Source organism: Teleopsis dalmanni, chromosome 1 (genome assembly GCF_002237135.1).
Source record: "Teleopsis dalmanni isolate 2A chromosome 1, ASM223713v2, whole genome shotgun sequence".
Lineage (NCBI taxonomy): Eukaryota > Metazoa > Arthropoda > Insecta > Diptera > Diopsidae > Teleopsis > Teleopsis dalmanni.
The window spans coordinates 172,273,605-172,297,687 of record NC_051846.1 but is presented as its reverse complement, the minus strand read 5'-3'; the positions used below and the strand labels follow the sequence as shown (position 1 = coordinate 172,297,687).

Genomic DNA, 24,083 nt, shown 5'->3' with positions numbered 1-24,083 from the left:
GAATATATTTTTATATATAATTTTATATTCATAATCGTCACATACATTTTATAATTTAAATTCTTTTGTTTATAAAAAATTAACAAAAGTATAAATATCAAGGGCTCATTGGATACAATGTCTATCACTTGTGTAAACTAAATCCAAATGAAAATCTCAACTAACAGCGGTGTATCCTTTTTTTTGCTAAGGATCTGACAGAAATGCCTTCATCATACGACAATAAACAAATAAACTAACATTGCATTTTATTTGCGTATTTTTTAATTATATTAAATACTTTTTCATGTTTACTTCTTCACTTTTATTTATAAGCATATTAACTAATAGTTATATTTTTCATTTTCAATAATAAATATACAATATACAGCAGTGTGTTATTTAAAACAAATAAAAATAACATTTTTAAAATAAATTTAAAAAAAATCTAAACAAATAAAAAGTTCCTCAGCAAAACTGAGCCAATAGTTTTTTAAACACAAGTAAGGAATTTAAACATAAAAACTTAATACATAGAATTGAGCTTACTTGTTCGTATTTATAAAAATCAAGCTAAATTGCAAATTTAAATAACTTTTAAATGTTTACTAATTTTTTAACTCGTAGTATCAATCATCGCTTTCATTATCTTTTTAATGGAATTTGATTATATTAGTCAATAACGTAAAAAAATACTTCATTGACTAATGTTATGAGCCAGTGCCATTCTGTCTTTCATTTTACTTTTACATTTTAAAATCCCTAAAATTGCATATTATTTTTAGCACTCGCTTTGCGAGAAATCCATTTCTTTTTTGACGCTCCTCGACAAACGGTCCAATTCAGCTGCCGCATCTGTTCTGACTGCTAGTTTTTCAGGTGTTAGATGCATATCGGAGCCATTCATTCGGGGGGAGCTTGCCGCTACAGGTGGTGTGCCAGGTGAACCAGATTTCTTGTGCAGCAATGAGTTGAAGAAATTGGCGAGAACGCCTTCATTGCCAGGCGTTGCAGGATTAAGTTTGGCATCCATCTAAAAGATATTATATACATTTATAAATTATTTTAAAAAAATTTTAAAAAAATATCTAAAACTTTAGTGAAAGAGCTTTACTTAGTATTTCACTTTTATTTATCTAAATTTAAAAAAAAGAAAGGACAAGAGACCAAGCAGTCCGGTTCCTTATTCCGGACTGCTTAATGTTAACTCACAAATATATAAATGAAATAAAATACTCCATATTTAATATATATCGTTCTCCATACATAAACTTTTTCCACTTATTTTCTAACAGAAAACGTAATGTAAGTATGTTCCAAAAGCGATCTGGTAAAGACACGATTCGAAGAGTGACCGAATTTACATCCCAGAACTATCCATCTACATAGAAGTCCAAGTGTTGTCCACTCCTCGAAACAAAGTCCGGAAATCAGGTATGTGCTCATTTTAAAATTTGTTGTACATTTAAGCTTCTTCCACAATGAAGTAAGTTGCGACCAACTTATTTTGTTTTTTTAATTCTTTTTATGGCCAATATTAAATAGTAACTTGATCCCAAATGTGGAAATTTGTTCTCCTGGCACTGCACTATCTGCAATCTCAAAATAAGCAGAAAGTCAACATCTGTTAGATGCAACGGTCGCAATAACTGGTGTCACCCGTTAGATGCAACGGTTGCAATAACTGGTGTCACCCGTTAGACGGTTGCAATAACTGGTATCACCCACTTTGCTATTCTGGATTAAATAGTTATTCTAATTGGAACAACACATTTCGAGCACTTGCTGTCATTTCTTACACGCGCTTATCGGACAATCTGCTTCCTTGTCCCCACCCAAGTGTTATAATGTAATCAATCCATCCTTCCACCCCTGTACCCCTTGTTTCATCAAGCACATCCGTATATTCTCTTCACAATAGACCTCAATTATACTACAATTGGTGTCATCTTACACCTTGCTTTAAATTCGCTTTGCATCGTAATTAGTACTCGAACATTGCATTTGCATTTGCTGCTAACATCTAGCCATAAATCATCCCGAGAGTAGCTTACTGTAACAACATTGAACTAGTTTCATAAAAGGCTTTTCACTTATTCGTCAGAAACGCCCACTCCCCACTCCTCGTAGTCCGAAGTCTGAAGTGGTGTTTCTGCGACGTGGTTCCCTATCATATTGTGAAATCTTGACTCCATAGAGATGAAACTTTACACTAATAGAAATTTAAATGACAAAAAAATCTACCCGCCACCTCCCTTTAGCAGCCCACCGCAATAAACCACAGGTATTCCTCACTTTTTTGTTAGAGACATGAGTTTTTTTATCGTGTGATTGAAATGTGCATCATCATCCGTTGTTTTCCAACTTACAACCTGATCAGAAGGTTTTGCTGTTGGCTACTTAAATCGTTAAATTCTTAGGGTCCTAAATGATAATTTATCGACTAAGGTAGTGCCTAACTGCGCAAGCCTTGCAAGTTTAGATCTCTTCTGATTTGAACATAACAGACAAACACTTCGCAGTGTTGTTATTAATTCTGCTGTCTTAGCTACTTCTGCAAGTAGGACACATAATCTGAGTACAAATTCTCCATATATTCTGAGGCTGGGCTTTTAATCGAAAAATGTGATTGTGACTACACCCAACCAATCCACATATAAAGACAGCAAAATTTTGAAAATGGTGGACCTTTATCGAGAGAATATTTGGAAACTTGTGAACCCCGAAATGATAAATTGTGGTTTACTAATAAAGGTATTTTTATATACTAACAAGAAAGTGATAAATTTCAGTGAAAGCACAACAGCTATTTCCTTGCAATGTATACAGAAATAAACCTACTTTCTCTCGAAGACAAAAGCGTATATACTGCGCAAGCAACAATCCAAGATCAGGCCAAGACTATGAAGGCATTGTACCCAGATGGCATATCTATGCTTATGCATAAGCACTTTGGACCACGTTAAATTGCAACTCATATTTTATGTAATGTAATTAGCCCACAAATCATTTTCAACGTATAAAAGACTGGTAGAATAATTCCCCTGTTGAGCCGAGTACACCGTCAGGGGAAAGTAACTCCCCCACCTATATCTCCAATTGCTCTAGATTCCTTGCTTTGTAAGCAGATATTCAAATTTATTCACATTGCCTCCCATCAACATGGGTTTAGGAAGTGTCATAAAACCATCACAGCTCTCTATGAGATCACTTCTAATATACCCTATGGTATTATCCAAAAATCTTTTTACAACCGCACAGTATGGTTGACTTTAATTACACTAAAGTATTTGATTCAGTCTCCCATACGGTTTTGTTTAACGAAACCTTGATCGAAACTACCATCCACGACTCAATAAGACGTTAGGCGCTCATGGCTGTTTTTGGGGACATGATAAAAAACTCTGTTGGCAACATTATAGCATTAGAGTAAGCTATTGCGTGATTTTCTATTGTGTGTTCTAACTGCAGCTGACGTTACTCATCTATTTTCTTGTCAAATTGCATACACGAATTTTAGCCCTATTGATGCATAGTCCATGAATACACCGTTAACGCAATAAATGCAACATTAGGGAGATCAAATATTGACATGAAGTTTCAGTCCTCTATACCGCATAAGTAACCTTTTCGCGGCCATAGTTCTTTGAATATACAATTCAATATTACGTACAATTACGTACGTAGTATATAAACAATTCTATTGCCAATATGTGCCCAAGCTACGGTTCAACCCTTAATAACATCGCCATCTGTTTTCATAAACTCACACATATATTTAAGCTCTATAACTCTGTTCCATTCAAACTGCAGAATTCCTTCCAGTTGACTCTGTTTGGTTTCAATTAGCAACTTACTCACACAAAATTCCTTTACCTACTTTTAACGATCTACCAAATAACCTCCATATATCGAAATCCATGTACTTTTTTAATTAATTAATATTGCTTTTTCTACAGATCTTTTCGAGTTATGACAAGAACAAAGAAAATCTGACGTCGGACATCATAAACAATAATCTGAAAAAGAACTGAAACGATATGACGATCTAAAAACCAGGGTTCGTATTTGCTCACTCATGAGCAGCTCAGGCTCATGAGCAAGAGCCAATTCTTACGTGAGCCCAAAATTGGCTCATGAGCGTGAGCCCATAATTGGCTCATATTGAAGAGCTGCTCACCAGCGTGAGCCCTCAAGTTGCTCATATTGAAGAGCTGCTCATGAGGTCTTACGAGCAAAGAGCTCACGAGCTCACTAGCTCAACTTTAATAAAAAGCGATTTACTAGTTTATTTGCTTTATTTATTTTTATAAACGTTATATGTAAAAATATATAATTTCATATTAAAACAATATAATGAAACAATAATTTGAATTTGAAAAACAAATTTATAAAATATTATTATTTTTTTTAAACAATAAAAATATATTTATTATTTATTTTAGGAACTTGATTATGTCCATATTTTAGTTAGTTCAAGGTTATTAATATTTTTAATGTTTTTAATAACATGTTTTCACAAAAAAAAATAATAGCAAAATTTTAAATTGGGCGCATAAGATCTCATGAGCCGCAGCTCATACTCTTGCTCACGTGCGTGAGCCCATTTATAACTTAATGGCGGCTCTTGCTCGTGAGCGTGAGCTCTGTGGTTGGGCTCGCTCGTGAGCGTGAGCCATCGTATGAAAAGAGTTTTTTGCCGGCTCACGAGCCGTGAGCAGAATGAGCCGAAATGAGCCGCTCATGGGTACGCAAATACGAACTCTGCTAAAAACAATAGGGAATATGAACGTACGAAATTAGGGATGAAATTGCGTTCGGCTGAAACCTATTAAATGCGTACACAATGCAATTGCCGAAGAGATGTTTATTCAGATGAGGTGGATTGAGCTGTGTTAACATCCTATTACATAATACTTATTGCAATTCTACTCAGACGTCTAACGCCTAATGCTAGGAACCATTAAGTCAACTACTGAACAATACCACAATCAATTCTTTTTAAATGGCAAAACTTTTACTACAAATGCGAACGTGTATCAGTTCGGATCAGTAATTTACCAGTTAAGGTACGAGGGCGGTTTGATAAGTCAATGACTTTTTGAATTTCCCGCACAGTTACTTCAAATGCAACAGTGCTGCCGTCAGCTGTAATCTATCAGTGGGCAACTTTTTAATTTTGAACAAGCTCGTTCAGTTGGTGTTTGATAGCCGTTCAAAACAGACAACCTCGTGAATTTTTACGAAAATGGAAAAAAGTGAATTTCGTGTGCTGATTAAGCATTACGATCCCAAATCCACGAATTGGGATACGAACTGCTACCCCATTGAGCATATTCGCCAGATTTAGCCCCCTGCGACTATTTTCTGATTTCAAACCAAAATAAATGGCTGGATGGTAAGAGATTTGAGTCGAATGAAGAAGTCATTACCGAAACAAACGCGTATTTTGAGAGCTTTGAGAAAACCTATTATTTGAAGGGAATAAGAAAATTAGAAAAACGCTGGACTAAATGTATCGAACTAAAAGGTAATTATGTAGAAAAATAAAATGTTTATTTGCCGAAAAAAAATTTGTTTTATTGAAAAAGTCACTGACTTATCAAACCGCCCTCGTATTTGATTAGGATGAAATTATACTGCTGATAGTACGTATTGAAGAATTATGGAGAGTATATAATTTAATAAAATGTTTTTTCACTATAAGAAAATCGTCTTTCATTTTCACCAAAAAACTTTTTTCTAACATTTCAAATAACTCAAAATTTTAATTTAATAATTAAAATATATGAAAAGTAGCGACTATTTTACTTAATTTAAACTATTATATTAAATGGTGGTGAATTGTAACAACAAAATTGGATCAGTCGACTATTAAACACTGACTTGGAGCTTTAAATTTGGTACTTGCAGTCCTAAAAATCAATTAAATTTAAAAATTAAACGAATATTAATTTATTTATTTATATTTAATTATAATAAATAAATCCAAGACAATTGATGATGGATTGGCAATTTCGGGTACCGTACAGCTGTACGGTCAACTCATTTAATCAATTGATTAACAAAAATAAAAACTTTGTTGTTACAATCCACTACTGTTCGAAACCTCTCTATTAATTATAAATATAATTTAGGGATGACTTTCATGAAAGCAAGAAATCGCGTATACATATATGTTTAAAATGTACCAACATATATAATAATAAAAAATTATACACCAAAAAATAAAATGAAATTTGAAAAGTAACTTATATATCACTTATATTAATCAAATTTTTTATATTCGTCCTGTGCGCAATAAATAATTTCTTACCTTTTTAGGTGAGCTTTGTCCTCCAGAGCCTGGCGTTCTTGGCATAGCTTTAGTACCACCTTGTGAACGTAAAGGTGATTCTCCGCGTACTTGGATACCTTGTTTAAGCATTTCCTGTTGCCTCGCTAAGAATGCTTGCTCATCCTCAGTTTGCACTTCAGCTTCTCGATTTGAAACAGTCTGAAATATATATATGTATCAATAATATATTTAGAAATTGAATATAAATAGTAATTACTTTTCTTGAAGGAGGTGGTGATATGATATCAGTGTAGTAATCTTCTGCCTTACATGAGTGCATATTTTCATATAATATACTAATTTTTTTCAAACTATCCCAACCTGCTGGTCTGTAAAAAGAAATATCAATTTTATTATTACATAGTTGTTAAATAAATTAAGAAAACAATATAGGTCTAAATAAAAATCTAAAAACAATAATATAAGTTAACCTTCAATGGACGTAAGTCAATATTTTTTGATAAGTATGTCATTGTGTTGTTGTTGTTGTGGAAATCTGCTTTTAAAATTCCTTTGGGGGTGTCAAACGTCACTTGATCGTCGAGATTGACGAGTGGTTTCGGGACGTAGATCTGTTGTTTTTGGAACCAGTATATATATCATCATTATCTTTAGTGGTTGTACCAGATCGGGTTTGACCTCAACAGTCTCAAGGCACTTTATCCATCTAATTCACTTTTGTTTTTGCCTAATAGTTGTTAGTAACTTTTCATTCATCATCTGCTACTTTGTCCAACTTTCCATCTCGAGTTATTTCTCAGGTTCTTTTTCATAGGAATTGTGCTTTTAGTATTTTATTGAGTGTATTGTTCTCACCGACTTTGAGTAAATGTCCTATTCTTTTTTTCTAGAGATATTAATAACTATTACAATGCCTGGTTGGATATAAAACTGATCATTTTTTTCACTGTATTAAATATTAAGTCCATTTTCGTATATTTGAATTAATGTCTTCATATCTACTTCAATTTCTAATTGATCAATATTATCATTATATCGAATATTGGGTCCGGTTTCGTTTATTGAACCCAATATCTTTATGAAAAAACGTCTTTCGAAGGCAATAAGTGGAATATTTGCTGCATCAAAAAGAACTGATTTTGTGCCTCTGATATGCGAGATCCACAAGAACAATATCATTATGTTAAAGTCCAAATAAGGCAGTAACCAGTATAATCCTTTTACCAAATTGTATCCTTGGTCTCCTTGATCATGAATACAGTGAAAATTACATCACAGTGGAAATATTTTTGACGACGAGTTCTAATTTTGTCACCCAAGTAAAAAAGTAAATAAGAAACATAAGTAAGTATAAGAACTATTCTCTTCAAAGCAACTCTTTCGACGGTAAAATTCCGTACTCTTGTTACCGATCATATTCATTCTAATTTGCAAACGCTTCTTATCCTTACTGTTGTACTCTTCCTCATATTATCATTCATCTCCATTTCTGAACCATTGAAGCCCCACTATTATGATAGGGCGAGTGTGTTGTTTGTTTGTTGACTTCACATGAATACAATAAAATAAATCATATCAATCACTAGGATTGCTTAATTCCCGAAATTCAAATTATCCTCGTATAACTAAATAAATTTTATAATTTGACTTGTACGTTTATATGATTCTCTATTAATATACGGATCATCTTAAATTATAATTAGGGATAAGTTAAGTTGCGATGCGACTCTGCACCACATTTTTTCAAATGAAAACAAAAAATTAACGCTTTTCGCAAATCATCACTTTCTGGTACAAAATTCGACATTTTTAACACGATGAAAAAATATGATGTTGTCTGTTCAATGACTTGATGTACTATATATATTTCACACATGTCATAGCAAACAAACAAAAAGAAATAAAGGCTCGTTCACAACAAATGTTCCCTGTCGGAACATTTGTATCTCTTCGCTCACTTCATACCGGTACACCTGGTATTTGATGCCTATATTTGAATTTATTTTATCTTTACAATTGTTATAACTTTACAGAAATGGAATAATATAACAAAATATAATAATAATATAAAATACTTACATTAACACTGCATCCTTTTCAACGACTAGTGCAGGCGTTCGGAATGGTAAACCATAAATTCGATGTGTTAAGTATTTATAGAGGAGATCACAGTTTTTGTCTTCTTTTACACTTGTGTAAAAAAGTGATGTGCCATATTGTAAGCAAAATCTTCTAATCCATTGTTGTATAAAATCAAAATGTTCGTCTCTATAATCGTATTCTTTCTCTAATGTTGTCATGTAATCCGTCTAAAAACATTAAGAATAATTATTATTATTATTACATTATATAGATATTAAATGATATAGCAGACCTTTGTGACTACAACAACAATATCAAGACCTAAATTTGTTAGAAGTGCACCTTCTGTGAGTGGTAATAAATCATCCTCATCTATTGAATTATTTCTCATCGTGCGTTTTACCGGTGAACCCGGATCTAAATCATCACCAACTTCACAATAACTTTGCCATGAGGTGATTAAACGTTGTCGTGCTTCTTGTTTATCTTCAGGCTTTATTTCTAATTTTTCAATATGCTCGGATAATACTTTTATCCAATGATTGAGCTGTTCAAGCCAACCCCATGGTTGAGTCATTGAAACTGTGAGAATTACGAGGGTATGTGCATAATTATTTTCATTTAAAGCGAAACGTAAGAGATTTGTATGTCCTGGATCACCATCAAGAACCCAAACTCCTAACCTTGTCATATCTGAAAAAATAATATTTTAACAATTATCTTCTTAAATATGATATAGATATGATATAAATTTTTAACTTACCTTCTCTATATTCATCTTTAACATCAATGTAGGCATATTCCAAACCGGAACCTTTTTTAGGATCTTCGACACCTTGTAATTTGGCTATTAATGTTGTTTTGCCAGTGGCATTATCGCCTAATACTAGTACAGATTTATTTGATGGAAGTTTTGTGCTGCCTTGTTTTTGTACTTCGCTCAATATAGCGGACCTAAAATTAGATTAAGAAATTATTATCAGTATTTAAACAAGAGAAATGTTATATATATCATGTATTTATATTTATATAATTATAATCTATAGCTACTTATATGTGTTTTTATATATGGCAATCAAGTCAAGGGGATTTCAACATGCACTAGTTGCTAATCACAACAAAATCTTAGATGTGTCTCAAGACGAATATATTCTGTATATTATTTTAACATAGTGTCCCATATATTACTTACGCTTTTGACGCCACTAATGACTATATTTGACTATATCTATAACTATATTTTATCTCTGGTAGTATAAATTTAATTATTTTTTATTCCTTATAACTGTAATTATTGCTTTTAATTTAATGAAACACTTTTTAAATGACTGGGGTAGTAGTTTTCATTTACCGATCTGATTTAGTCTCATAAACTTCTTACAAATGGATTTAAAGAACCGCTGAGTTATTGTTATTAAATAGAAATGCAATTACTTTAATTGCTAAACAATTTAATAGAATTACAAATAAATAAAATTGTATTATCATAAAAAAAAATTGGCATTAAATTATTCATCCTTAGATATTCTTCACTTTGCATCAATTACTTACTCTTTTTGTACTATTTTTTTTATGGACTTCATATCGACTTTAATGCAGTCGTAACTATCCTTATTTTAATTTAACTACTTAGTAGCCTTAAACACGAAAAAATATCTCAACTTTTTTAAGGTATTGTCCGAGTTCAAGAAAATGGATTTCCACTTATCGTTTTTCCATTAAATTAAGTTGATTAGTTTTTTTACTATTTCAGATTACTTCACTAAGGAACTTTGAAGCTCAATCAAACTAATTGAAATTTAAATACTTATATTAACAAACAATAGCGATTCCAACAATTTTTGCATGCAAAAACCAGCTTTTTTTTATTTTTATATCTGACAACATATATTTAAAATGTTCTTTCCAATTTTTAGCGAAAAAGCAATAAAGGCAATCCAATTGACATGCAAAACAGGACAATTGAATAAGTAATGAAATTCTATATCCTTTAAACGCCAACTGTTGAGAGAATCGAATCGTGTATTTGTGTTTCGTCGTAACAATAAGACCATCTACTGGGTAGAAGTTGTCATAATAAATTTGTTACTACTCATTTACTATTAGCTTCACGGACGGGGTAGATTTTTAGAAATTGCTTGACTGGTGAATATTTAGAACCTTTATATTGATTTTTATATGTGTAAGGTGTTTGCTTCTAAGTTCATAACAACACGAACACTGCTTTAGACAGTGGCGTCTTAGTATAATATAATAATTAAAAATAAATACATATAAAATATAATAAAAGCCGTGTTTTATTTTTAGCACATATTTATATGCGTCAGAACCTACAAATAAACCTCACATTTAATTTTATAAAATATTGTGGCATACAAATGATGAATATTCTTTTTTTATATGTACTTTTACGAAGATAGCGCAAATTGGCTATGTGCGATATATTTCCCACAAAAATTAAGCGCATATCCGCAAATAATAAGAGCCTAGCCAATCCTCAATGTATAGTGTATTCGAAATTCAAAATAAGCTTTAAGTATATAGATTTATATATAGATTTAAAAATGACGTTAGCCTAGAAATTCAACAAAGAATCACTCTCACTAACATATGTTACTTCGAGCTAAGAAGGCAATAAAGCCCTCTCTCGACAACCAAAAATCACGTTCTACAAGTATCTTATCATGCCTGTCTTGCTGTATGGAGCATAAGCCTGGACAATTACCAACAGTGATGAGAAGGCGTTAGGAGCATTCGACAGAAAAATTCTTCGGAAGAACTATAATCACTTACGCGTTGGCGATAATTATCGAATTAGATGGAACAAAGAGCTGTATGAGCTATACCACGACATTGACATAGTAAAGCGCATAAAAATTCAGCGGCTTCGCTGGCTAAGTCATATTGTGCGAATGGAAGAAAATTCGCCGGTTAGAAAGGCAACTCGACGCGGCTAAGGACGACTAATGTCTGTAACCGCCGACTAAGTAAGTAAGTAAGATTTAATGTGTTCTAAGTCACAATGTTTTGAATATTGAGACTCTTTCGCACGAATACGACATTGATGTTGACCTTAAAAGCCGTGATAGTTCAAATACATTCCAAATCAGACCTATTACGCTCAATCTCTGACAGAATATGGGAGTTTAACATGCTCAATAAAGAAGTTATTGGCTAACATATATGGAACTTAACTATAGATGAGATGAGAATAAATACTTCCAATTCCTTTTGAATATCTCCACAATAAACACCATATTCAAAACGAGTGTAAAAGTCAAGCTACTAAATTTTTTTTCTAACTTACAATGTACTGCAGTGGTACAGACACTCCACAACCCGGAAAATTACAACAGTGTTGTTCAATTTCTGAATAGGTATTCCTGCCCAATTTTAGAAGAACTAAGAAGTCATTTTTATGACTAAAGCTGAATAAGTAACAAAATATAGAAGCAAATTTATAAATATACAATTTAAACATAAATAATAAATTGTATTCCAAACTATATAATAATACCAACAAAAGGTTAACACTATGATGTACAACAGTACAAAATTATATTATAAATAATAATTGCGATGTATAAACTATAAGTATTTTAATTATTATTACTTTACGAACCATATTAATTATTAAATAAATTCATATTATTTAATATAAATTATTAGACTACATAAATATATAAAAACAGGTATACGGATGAAGTAGATTGAGTGTCCATCCCAATTAGCTAAGAAAGCTATTTTAATCCACATTCCTCATATTTATGGATAAAAACTTGGGCATATTAGAAGCAGCTACACTCATTGCAAGTATCTGGCCAATACCAATGCTTGAATAATCTCTAAATTTATTTTATGATTTCAATAGGTCTGTCTGAGTTTACAGAACACCACTTTTATGTGGAATGGCGGGAGATATCTAGTAATAGTATATTTCTATTGTCTTCATTAAGGCAGTTTATTTGATTTAGGTCGCTAATAAAGTTGATTAAACGTACAAAGATCTTTCATGCTCTCAATAATTTTTTTGACTTGGTTAGTTGATTGCAGTGGCCGATCAACCATGGCAGATTACTCCAATGTACCTAAATTAGCGATTTTTGCCGTTTTTCTACCACATTTCTCGCAAGAACCCCTAAGATAGAATAATATTAACTTAATATATCCCGTCGAATTTAGTGAATTTAAAAGGTCTTGATAAATTATTAAAGCAGTACTTTCCTAAAAACATATTTCTTCTGGATTTCAAAGTTGCACACTCACAGAGAAAGTGTTTTATAGTTTCTTTTTCCTACAGGTTTTCACAACTTCTGCAGTGAGGATTATGAGAAATGCGCAGTTTTTTTGTGTGGGTAACTTTATACCAATAATCAGAAAGAACTGCAGAGAGTTTTTCTGTGTTTCCAACTTGGTAGTGGAAATGATTAAATCTTAATTTAGTTAATATAAATTAATTTAGCTGCAGTGGGAACATAATATAAAATTGTTTATGGCTGCTAACTTTGCTATTGGTCAGGGGAAGATTCGAAGCGAGAGCTTCTACCGGCGTGTGATATCATTCGACCCATAAATTATGTCTATAAATTACTCTCTATGACCAAAGCCCAAATAATTTTCTAAATTCCAACACAGTAAAATTCGATGTTTATAAATACTACAAAAAATAACTTTATAGAACCACCACTGTAAAATCAACATATTTTTGCTAAGAATTGGACACTGACTCCTCTTACACATTAAAAAAATTACAAAACATGCAACACTCGTTGGCATGGTGCACGAAAAGCCAAACGAAAATATTTTCCACTATTTTGAAATCATTTTATGTTGGAGCACAATATAGTAAGGATATTCAATGAGTAATTAATAATAATTCTATATTTTTTCAAAATATTAAATTAATTTATAAATTAAATAAATGTAAAAGTGAAAATTATATATGAAATATGACTTATTATAAAAAGCGTTCGCGGAGTGAAACTCGAAAATTGGAAAATATTGATAAATTATATGTGGAACAAGTTCCCACGAAAGTGCGCGAAGAAATTCAATTAGAAAAAGTTCGCAATCTGCAGTCAAAAATAAATAACACAGACACACATCCACATACCAATACTTCGTCGTATTTCGAACGACGTAAAACCTCTGCAGAACTAATAAGTGAGGCAAAAACCTTTCTAGCCGATGTTACGCCAAATGCAAATATAAATCATCCAACAATAAGTAAGTCTAACTAAAATGTATAAGTACTTTGAATAGAATTTTAAAATTTAAATACAATTCTCACTAATAGTGGGAGGTGTGCGTTTAATCAACACACGTAGACCCATTACTCCACGTGAACCCGGTCGTGCTTTGTATGGAAAAGTGGCTCTTGCAGGCAGACCCCCTAGTTCATTTTCGTAAATATTATTATGAGTGTGAAAACAAATTTGAACTATAATAAAAATAAAATTTTCACAGATTAAGATATTTACAAGGTGAAGGAAATCGTAAACCCAAGACACCACCATTAGAACCAATTAAAAAACAAATTTATAATGAGGCAAATAAAAATGAATCTGGACTAACGCATAATCAACGTAAATCACGTCGTTCACAATCATTTGACTCACGTTTTGAATTCTTAGAATTACCAAGCAGTGGAAATGGCGGTAATGAAAATATTTTGGGCGTACCAACCAAGCAAGTACCAAGAATGTTGCCTGCCCTTGAAATTAAAGGAGAGCCAATGGGAGGTACTCAAATACTCTACATAAATACTTGCACCTATATGTTTATAATCTTTCATTTGTTTAAGGTGACAATAAAAAATTAGACATGGATAAAAAAAGAAACCGTTCCAGAACAGCAAAACCCGTAATAAATAGTGATATTGAAAACATAGATGTAGATTTAAATAAAAACTCTAAAACGGTGAATGCACTCACAACCCGAAAACTTTTCACACGGAGCTATGATTTGCTTGCTCAATCTCCTACAGAAAAACTAGTTGAACTACTTAAAGAACATGCAGGCCTAAAAGATTGTACGGAGGAAACTGTCAACCACATAAATTCGGTAATATTAAATTTTTTATAAACCTAAATTCTCAATAACTAATTGGTGAATACACCAGTATAATTAAAAGAACATTAAAAATGCTCATTACTTATAACATTGTTATAACTTAAGACACTTTTAAAAAAATTCAGTTGCATATTTGTAGGAGCCAAAAAATATTATATATTTTAAAATTTTTTTGGCCTCTGAAAATATACAATAATTATTTAAATAAACAAACACATTAAGTAGATACATACGGAGAAGGAGAATAAAACTTTTTTTAATAAGAGGGACATGACATGTGGAACTAATATACTTTTTCCATATTATATCGTATTAGTATTTATAAAATAATTTTTTTTTGTATTATTTTTATTATGTATACGATAATATAAAATTTCTTATGTATAAATAAATATTGGAGATTGTTTTATAAAATACTAAGGGTTAAACTTAGTGAGTCCGTTGTAGTAAATACAATTATAGATTGATATAAAAAAATTGCATATAAAACATATATATTAACTTATTAATAGATTTTAAATTATATTATATGCCACACACTATTTTATATAAAACATTTTGTACCAAATTAGTAATGAAAGCATTAGTTATTAATTATTTAAAATATATAATAAGATATTAATAGTTTTTTAAGTTTTTTTTTATTAATAGTTTTTATAATATTATAATAATAGTTTTTATAATATAATAACATAATAATGTTTCAAATATTAATGATTTTTATATATAAATATTGCATGTAATATTATTTAGTTTCATTAATATATTCACAATAATGCAAAAATAGATTTTTATAATTTAATTATTATATTATTCTATTTATAATATTAGATTTTAGTCGAGCTTTACTCTCGGGTGCGCAAAAGTGAAAAAGGTTTCAAACGTGGCTTTATATTGGGTGGACTATATGGTTTAGTGGAATGCTCATCGCCTAAAATACTGCTATCAATAGCAAGAGTTGTTTTAGCGGTAATACAATATTTTTATTTAAATAAATAAATAAATAATAAACAAATTGTAATTATTTTCCAGCTACGTGTTACAGGCAGTAATTTAACTGGAGCTTGTAAATTAATTTTCAAAGTTGCTCGTAATGAACAAAATGATCAACTTTTTCATGAAAATGATTTACTAGAACTACTAATAGATGGTTTGGGTCGTGCTAGTCCTTTGGATGATCCTGAAGCCTGCATTTATGGATATGGTTCTATACGTTTCCTAACAAGTAGCAGCGATCAGGAACGCGCTGAAGCTTCCAATATAAAGGATATAAATAAAAATTCATTCGAAAATTTAAAATTACCCCGAAAACCGGCAACTGCTCCAGCACCCAATAGTAATACTAATATTTTTGAAGTGCTACAACAAGAGAAGTTACAAAAACTAAGTAAACAGAACACATTAGTAGAACGTTTGGCACGACATGGTGCTGTGGAATTAATGGTTTTACACTTACAAATTTTAAATGAAGCTGGTGCCACACAGAAACTCACAGGTCCACCATTACATTCTTTATATCAATTATCTGCTGCTTTACGTACTTTGGCTGATGTCAGGCAAACTTCAAGTTCTATAGAAAAGGATATTAATGAAGATTGTAAAGCAACAGTTGAGAGCAGTGTACAATTGGAAATGGCATGTCCACACTTAATACGTGCTGCCGAAGTATCTATTGGAGAATTGGAAGTACAAGCGAATATTGTACGCACTTTAAGGTAATAAAAATATTTATATAAATAGGTAATAAATTTAACCTTATTCTAAAGACTAAAAACTTACATATATCATATGGTCACTTGTATCATGTAATCATATATACCATGTGATTGCACTTTTCTCCACCAATGAAGCTAATAAATAATATATTTCTCTTTTTTAGTGTATTATCAGAAGACAATGATTGCTGTCACGTATTGGTCAATTTCACAGCACGTTTAGGCATGCTATTGGGTCCGTGCTGTGAAATATTTAGTGGGTCAACGGAAAAACTATTGTCTTTACTAAGTCGTTTGGGTTATATTTTAGGTAACATAATGGCCAAATTTGATAACGCACGTGTACAGGTTAGTAACTTTTTATTAAACAAATAAAAACTATAATTTGCAATAAAAAAATGCATCCGTTAAATATACACTTCTAAGCCAACATTTCTGTTAATCATTTATCATAAGTTCTCTAAAACACACAGTTTTTTTGACTGGTCAGAATTGTTGCTCCCATCAATGTCGACTTAAAATAATTTATACTATATAATTATTTAAACTAAAACTAAATCAATTATCATTTTTGAAATTTTTAAATTTGATCTAGTTCTATCACAATGACGTGGCAATGGAATACCTGCTAAATGTACTCGAACTATACTCAAAAGAACCATTAACCTTGCATAATTCCATGGGCGATACAGTAATAGATGTGCTCATCAAAATAGTAAGAGTCGTGGCTAATATGAGTGTTAACTCAGAAGTGGGCTTTGGTCTAGGGAATACCAGAACATTAGGTGACTTACTTTTAAACTTATTCGATTCAACAAATCAAATGAAGAGTGTAAAGCTAGTAAGTTTAATAAAAATATATATATAATATATAAATTATATAAATAAAATTTCTTTTATATAGAAATGTGAACTATTGGAGTTAGCACATGCTACATTGGGCTCACTACACAATCTATGTTTCTATCAAGACAAAATAGTAACACCCACTCAAGTTGTCGAAACAAAGGGTTCTCTACAAAGTAAACTATCAGATTTAGCTACTACCTTATGTCATACATTGAAAACCAGCAGTGAGGAATCAACAAAAGTAGAAACCGCAAGAGTATTGGGAAATCTAACACGCAATGAAAAGGCACGCAAATATTTCTGCAAAGCAGGTGGTCTCTCAGTGGTTGCTAAAATTTTATTATGTAATGCAAACGTTGAGTATGATTTGAAGGCTTGCACTACAGGCATATTAGTTAACCTACTGGGAGATGCAGAAAATCGTACACCATTCATACAAATGAAAGGGGCCGAATTATTAATGGAATTATTGAAAACAACTTTACAACAGGATGATTGGTTTTTGGCTAATATTATTTGTCAAGCATTTTGGAATCTACTTATTGACACAGCTAACATAAAAGATATCTACCAAGAACAGACATTAGATGATATTTGTGATTTACTAGTGGATTATTTGGATGAAGATCGTATAAGTAGTGGAACAACAATTTCAGACACATCATGGGAAGATTTTGCAATTGTAGCTACAGATTTACTTGAACGTTTACAAGCTTCGTATGGTAACCAAACGGATCACACTACAGTATTGGGGCGTGTTGATAAAGAAAATAGTGATGATGAAGATGATGTTTACATTGAAGAAATGTAAATTTTATTATAAACCATATATTTATTAATAAAGTATAAAATTATAAAAAATGTTCTATTGTATTAAAAAATCTAACACACCTATAGATGTCTGGAATAGCAAATATTCATACTCGTACATTGATGACAACATCAAATGCTAAAAAGTATTTATACCTTTTGTTACTCTCTTTTATCTATGCGTTTAAACCTTGTCCGCATATTTCGTATAATTTATTGAACTGAAATTTTGACGTTGAAAATAAAGCCAAAACGCGTTTTAATTTTAGCTCAGAGCAATCTCCTCTCAAAACTACGTTCGATGAATTTTAATTTGAAGATTTTTAAAATTTTTTCTCTTTAAATGAATATTTTTTTTATTTTAACTACGACTCGCTTGAACGTTTTGCTTACTAACCTCCAGATTTCATTAATATGAATCATTGTTATTTTCGATTAAATTTTTCAATTCTGTCTCTAATTTATCTCAAATATTGATAAAAAAAAAAAAAAAAACACTAAAAACAAATTGAAAATCTACTCAATAAATATAAAGCAGACGTTTTTGAAATTTATTTAAAAAAGCAGTTGTGGCATGAGGAACCAGAAGACAGAACGGCGCTTTGGTGACATCATCACATTTTATTACACCAAATTAACTGTTCCAAAGGTGAAAATTAAATTATATATGTTATAAAAATAGGTGAATTTTAAATAAATAGGTCAGATACTTGTATATAATTTTAATGATTTAAATTATTTATTTCCCCTAATATGCTAGCTTAGTATTTATAGATACATAAGCGTAATATGTATGTAAATTGATTTTGTTGTATAAAAAATAATAATATATATTTTTTTATTAATGTACTACAAAAAAAAATTAAATAAATTATTTCAAAATATAATTTGGAATAGTCTCGTAACCATGTAGTATAACAAACAAGACTCAAGACACACTAACTACAACAACCTTTAACCTGATATTACAGTGTAGTTGCAAAATCAGAAACTATATTAATTTGAACATTATAACTATTGTTTTTAATCGTCATATCTTTGCTTTACACTAGTTAAACAAAATAATAATTATTTATTGATTGCAATAACTTTTGTTTATAGTGGCTAACTCTATCTTTTCACTATTAAAACAAATCACATCGTAGTCTCATTATATGAAAGGCGTTTTTGATTGGTAATTCTGGCACAATTTTTTTAATCGAGATTCACTTTTAGTGCAATTTTCATTTTCGATTGGTAAATCTCTATAACACTCGAGATTAATTTATAACACTCGAGATTAATTTAGAATACTCTCGATATTTTGCCAGAGTAACAATATTAGCCTAAAATTATCAGCTGTTTTATAAGACGACAACTAGAGTGTGATTTGATTCCATATATGTATTTATGATAAATATAAATACCTACTAACACAATTACAAACATTTTAGATTAAAAATGTTCGATTGGGCAATAAAATATGACAGATCTAAAGTATATCAAGATTGAATTCAGATTTACCAATCAAAAACGCTATAACCACTAGCCGTACAAAATGAAAATTGTGGACTATATATATATATATTTAAGACCACCAATTCTCTGCTATTAACGTTTTGACAACAAATCAATTTGTTGTAGACGACTGCATACGTTTTGTATGCAACGCGAAATAAGATGTACTTTACACATTTCCATAACCAGATAACTCGATAGATGTCGCTATAACCATTAACCGCACAAAATAAAAATTGTGGACTATATATACATATATATTTAAAAGTGAAGACCATCAATTCTCTGCTATTACCGTTTTGACAACAAATCGATTTGCTGTAGACGACTGCATACAAAACAGATATGCAGCGCGAAATAAGATGTACTTTACACATTTTCATAACCAGATAACTCGATAGCTGCCGCTATAACCATTAACCGCACAAAATAAAAATTGTGGACTATATATACATATATATTTAAAAGTGAAGACCACCAATTCTATGCTATTACCGTTTAGACAACAAATCGATTTGCTGTAGATGACTGCATACAAAACAGATATGCAGCGCGAAATAAGATGTACTTTGTACATTTCCATAACCAGATAACTCGATAGATGTCGTCATATAAAATACAATTGTTAGATCAAAAGACCGGCAGTGGCAGTGAAATATCGACACAAACAAAAAAAGGTGAATAATTTCTGAGTTTATAAAAAAAAATGATAGGAAAGATGTTCGGTCCCATAAAAAAAAAATTGAAAAAAAAATGATTGAAACTTTCTTCAACATAAAATGACAAATTACTCAGATATGTAATGACCAAGATATCGCGAAATATCAGAACAATTACGTTAGGCTTAACATGATATTAGAATGAAAGAATATCAACCACTTCATGCATTCTAGGCAGAATATAGAATATAGTCGTAAATCGAGAAACAAGAATTAGTATATAATGTAGTGGAATGATGACGTCGGAGCTGATTTGCGAAAAAGAAATCAAGAATTCTAGACTCCTCTACTCGACTTGGATTCTAAAACCATTCTTTTATTCTAATTTATTCTTTATGCATGATTTAGAAAACAATATATCTAAGGACTATTCTAACCAGAATACAAATTCAACAACTTCAGGAAAGAATAAGATATTTAAAAGAAAACATTCAGTTTATTAATAAATCTACACATTGGTGGCAACAGAAATTCTCTGTTTTTACGTTGTCAAAATAAAATCATCATAATTTAATTGAAAATCGTTAAAAATTAAATTATAATAATTAAGCATTGTCATAATGCTGAAAAATAAAAACAAGTACTATATTAATATTCATCTATAAAGCTTCTTTATCAAACTTCATTCAAATTTTACATCACTTTCAATACGAAAATATTCAAATAAATAAATATAATGTATAAAAGATTTAATATTTGTTATATTTAATTATTATCGTACTTAAGCATTTAAACCAATTTTATTTTATATTTTACTAGTATAACACAAGCAAACGTGACGAAACTTAAAACGGAGACAACATAATAAAATTAATTTTTAATGTTATAATTCTTATTTACTTTAAATTTTAAAGTTTATAAAAAGCATATGACCATTATCAAGTTGACAGCAGCGGCTTATTTTTTAATTCGGGGCCTTTGGTGTAAATATGTGAGGAATCACTTTTTAAGTGATTATGAGATATCACTTTTTATGTGATTATGAGATATCACTTTGTAAGTATTAAAAAGTGATATGACGCCTTTCCCGTGGAGTTAGAACTATCCTAGGCCGATTGAGATCAGAACATAGCCGTGCACGAAACAGTTACTTTTCATGCTTAAATGCATCTATTTTCAATGTGAATCCCAACTGCAACTTTAATGTACACACCAAATTAAGTTTAACTGATCTTTGGCTATATCCAATTGAAGTGTTCTTCAATTAAAATCCCACCTATTTCCAATCAAATCTCTTTTCTTTTCTCTTTTCCTTCACACTTTCTTAACTTAATCGTACCTAACCCAAGTTTATGTATTTGTAATACTGTTCATGTTATCTGCTATTTAGATCTTCTCGGATTATCACAACAATAACAACAGGGTAATCAAAACCTAAATGGATAGGTTTTTGTTAACACCTTTCAAAATTAAGGGACACTGAAACTTCTGTAAAACTCTGTGAAATAAAGAGGTTTGTCAAAATATAGATTCAAAAACTCTTTCAGGCTTTCAACGAACCAAATGAACTCTGCAGTCTTATACAGTCCAAGTTCTATAACTCGATGTGCAAAGAAAAGGTTTGACTTATGGAGATTTCGATCTAAAGAATTTTTTTGTAATTTTATGTAATTTGCACTCTAAACCCTGTTGCACTCTATTAAGTTCTGGTTATAGGGAATTCGGTTATAGAAGTTCGAGTAATGGAAATTTGATTATATTTTAAATTATCTATGATCTAAATATGTACAGGTTAGCTTAGAATTATATCCAGATGCTTCTGGGTTTAATTTTCTTTTATCCAATGAAAATAATAGTTTTAAATAAATTAATATTATAATAAAGTAAAACAAATGACAATTCATTACGTTAGTTAAATATAATTTAAAAAATAATAGAGATTAACATTTTACTAAAAAATTTTAATAATTTCTTTTCTTATCAGTATGAAGAAAGGTGCAAAGAAACGTATAGAAAAAAATTTGCAAACGTTAAGAAATCACATGAAAAGCGAATAATAATTAAGCAACAAAATTCCTATATCTCTTTCTATATAGAGAAATCAGCTGCACAGCATATGTTTAGCTCAAGTGAACCAATTTGCCAAATAATGGGGGTGACGGAGATGTAGCAAAGCTCACTTAGCAATTGACGTAAATAATTCAGACTAGCAAGTATGAAGGTAAAACAAAAAAGCAGACATTAGCTTGATGACACATCTATTAGCGCAGGCAAAAGTAAAAAAAAAGCAACAGCAAAACAAGCAACAACAATGCAAGCAACAGCATTAGAAAGAAAAGCAGAACAATAAAGCTAGTAGTACAATGAAGAGAATTTATTATTAAAGAGAAAATTTTCATTGAAATTCAAAAGTTTTAAAATGCAATATGCAAATGCAAATATTATTCAGATAAAAATATCATGTGAAATAATTTTATAAACAATGCATGTAGTTATTTATGTGTGTAAGTGTGCAGACTTTTTTTGGAAAGTAGTTATACGCCCTCACCTAAAATAGCAAAAGAAGCGGAAAACTTTTTAAAAAAATATACATTGTAAATGAGGTACCAGCTAAATTTAACAACAACATCAACAGCAACAATAACTTGATGTCAGCCATAAATTAAGAGTTAAAACAAAAACTACATTTTACAAAACTACTATTTTATAACAATATTGCAATTTTATATAATAATGAAAGCCGAAATAATAAACCAAACAATATTTATATAAATTATTTATATATTAATTTTATTTAACTAAATGAGTATTATGTAAACAATTTATTAGTAGGTTGAAAACACTTTACAGAAATCATTTCAATACAAAAACAAATTCACAAAACACAAAAAACACCTGATCTCTTGGGAAAGTCATGCAATGATTCATTATATTTCACATCCTACGACTTACCATAAGTTCTCCTTTTCGGTAGCAGCCGCTGTATCCTTTTTCTTTGATGTAAAAGATGATGTCAGCGCATTGCCATTCATTTGAGTCCCAATATCTAACGCCATTTCCTATAACCAAAATGCGGGCGGAAATAGAGCGTTTGAACTTAAAGCCACAAAAAAACACACCAAAGTGCCACAGAACAAGTCACGATCTTGTTACAAGAGAACGAGAAGGGTATGTACAGATAAAACAATAGTAAACAAGATACAAGTTAATATTTGAAGAATTTGCAATATGAAGACCAAAGGCGTTAAGCTTCTTTTTGGAGACTCTTTCTTTTGTTTTTTTGCTACGTTGCTCCAATCTTTTCTCTTTTGTGCTTTAATTTCTTTACTGTCTTCAATAATGGTGAACTTTTATGTTTTTCGGTTTGCTTTGCAACTTTTCTTTCATTACACTTTTCAAGTCCAATTGGAAGATTTTTCTTATTTTGAACACTGTCGAAGTAATTTTTATAATTTCATTTTCTCTTACACTGTATACAAAATAAAACAATATACTTTTAATTATATTGTTGTATATTAATTTTGCTTAATTTTTTACATTAAATTATGCACGAAAAGAATGTCATTTGTCGCACGATGATTAACTATCTTTTCTCGATGATTTCAACAACGAATTTGCGTTCTGATGTGTATTTTTTCTTTTACCTTTTCGTTAATATATCTATCTCTGTTTTCAAGTAATGAATAAAAAAATCAGCTGTCAGATGTATAGAAACAGGGTTGATTTATGTGCAAGAAAAATCATTTCTAATATGTGAATATAATAACAATCGAATTTTCTTAACTCGAACTAAGTAGAGTGCAATAGGGTTTAGATATCAGATTATAAACAATTGTTATTCTTAATTTTTCTTATTCTTTATTAAAATAAAAAATGATAATAAAACAATACCTGGAACTTAAGCATTGAAAGTTTGCGCAGCCTTGGCCACTTATGGAAAAACATGTTAGTCATCACTTCTAATTTGACATGCACGAGTTCTAAGTCTGGCACTTGCAGTCCCAACAAATTATACGCGGACTATAAACCAATTAAAAAGAGATTCGAATATTTCCTAAGACCACTGATGGTCAACCAAATTTCAATATATTAACTATAATTTTTGTCTTTGTCTTTTCTTTG

At 30.6% G+C, this 24,083-nt stretch overlaps 1 protein-coding gene across 2 annotated transcripts; it reads right to left on the bottom strand.

Moving 5' to 3' along the window:
- Positions 1-485: 485 nt before the first annotated feature.
- Positions 486-23,617, bottom strand: LOC119670167 (cytoplasmic dynein 1 light intermediate chain 1). Of its 2 annotated transcripts, XM_038080323.1 has the most exons (8): positions 23,499-23,617; positions 22,914-23,430; positions 9,123-9,313; positions 8,652-9,052; positions 8,357-8,586; positions 6,534-6,645; positions 6,296-6,475; positions 486-1,012 (listed from the first exon to the last, which is right to left on the bottom strand). In XM_038080323.1, the coding sequence occupies exons 2-8, from the start codon at positions 23,015-23,017 to the stop codon at positions 761-763; spliced, it is 1,470 nt and encodes a 489-aa protein (XP_037936251.1). In that variant the 5' UTR covers positions 23,018-23,430; positions 23,499-23,617; the 3' UTR covers positions 486-760. The 2 variants fall into 2 exon arrangements, with proteins under 2 accessions (XP_037936251.1, XP_037936250.1); XM_038080322.1 differs by having other exon boundaries at positions 22,914-23,617.
- Between the last annotated feature and the right edge of the window lie 466 nt (positions 23,618-24,083).

What these genes read in the sequence shown, in the direction of transcription:
- LOC119670167 (XM_038080322.1), bottom strand. Translation starts at nt 23,017, where the DNA reads ATGGCGTTAGATATTGGGACTCAAATGAATGGCAATGCGCTGACATCA. An exon ending in TTGTTGTTGTAGTCACAAAG is followed by an intron (nt 8,587 to 8,651) that starts GTCTGCTATATC and finishes TAATGTTTTTAG; the next exon opens with ACGGATTACATGACAACATT. An exon ending in CACCACCTCCTTCAAGAAAA is followed by an intron (nt 6,476 to 6,533) that starts GTAATTACTATT and finishes TATATATTTCAG; the next exon opens with ACTGTTTCAAATCGAGAAGC.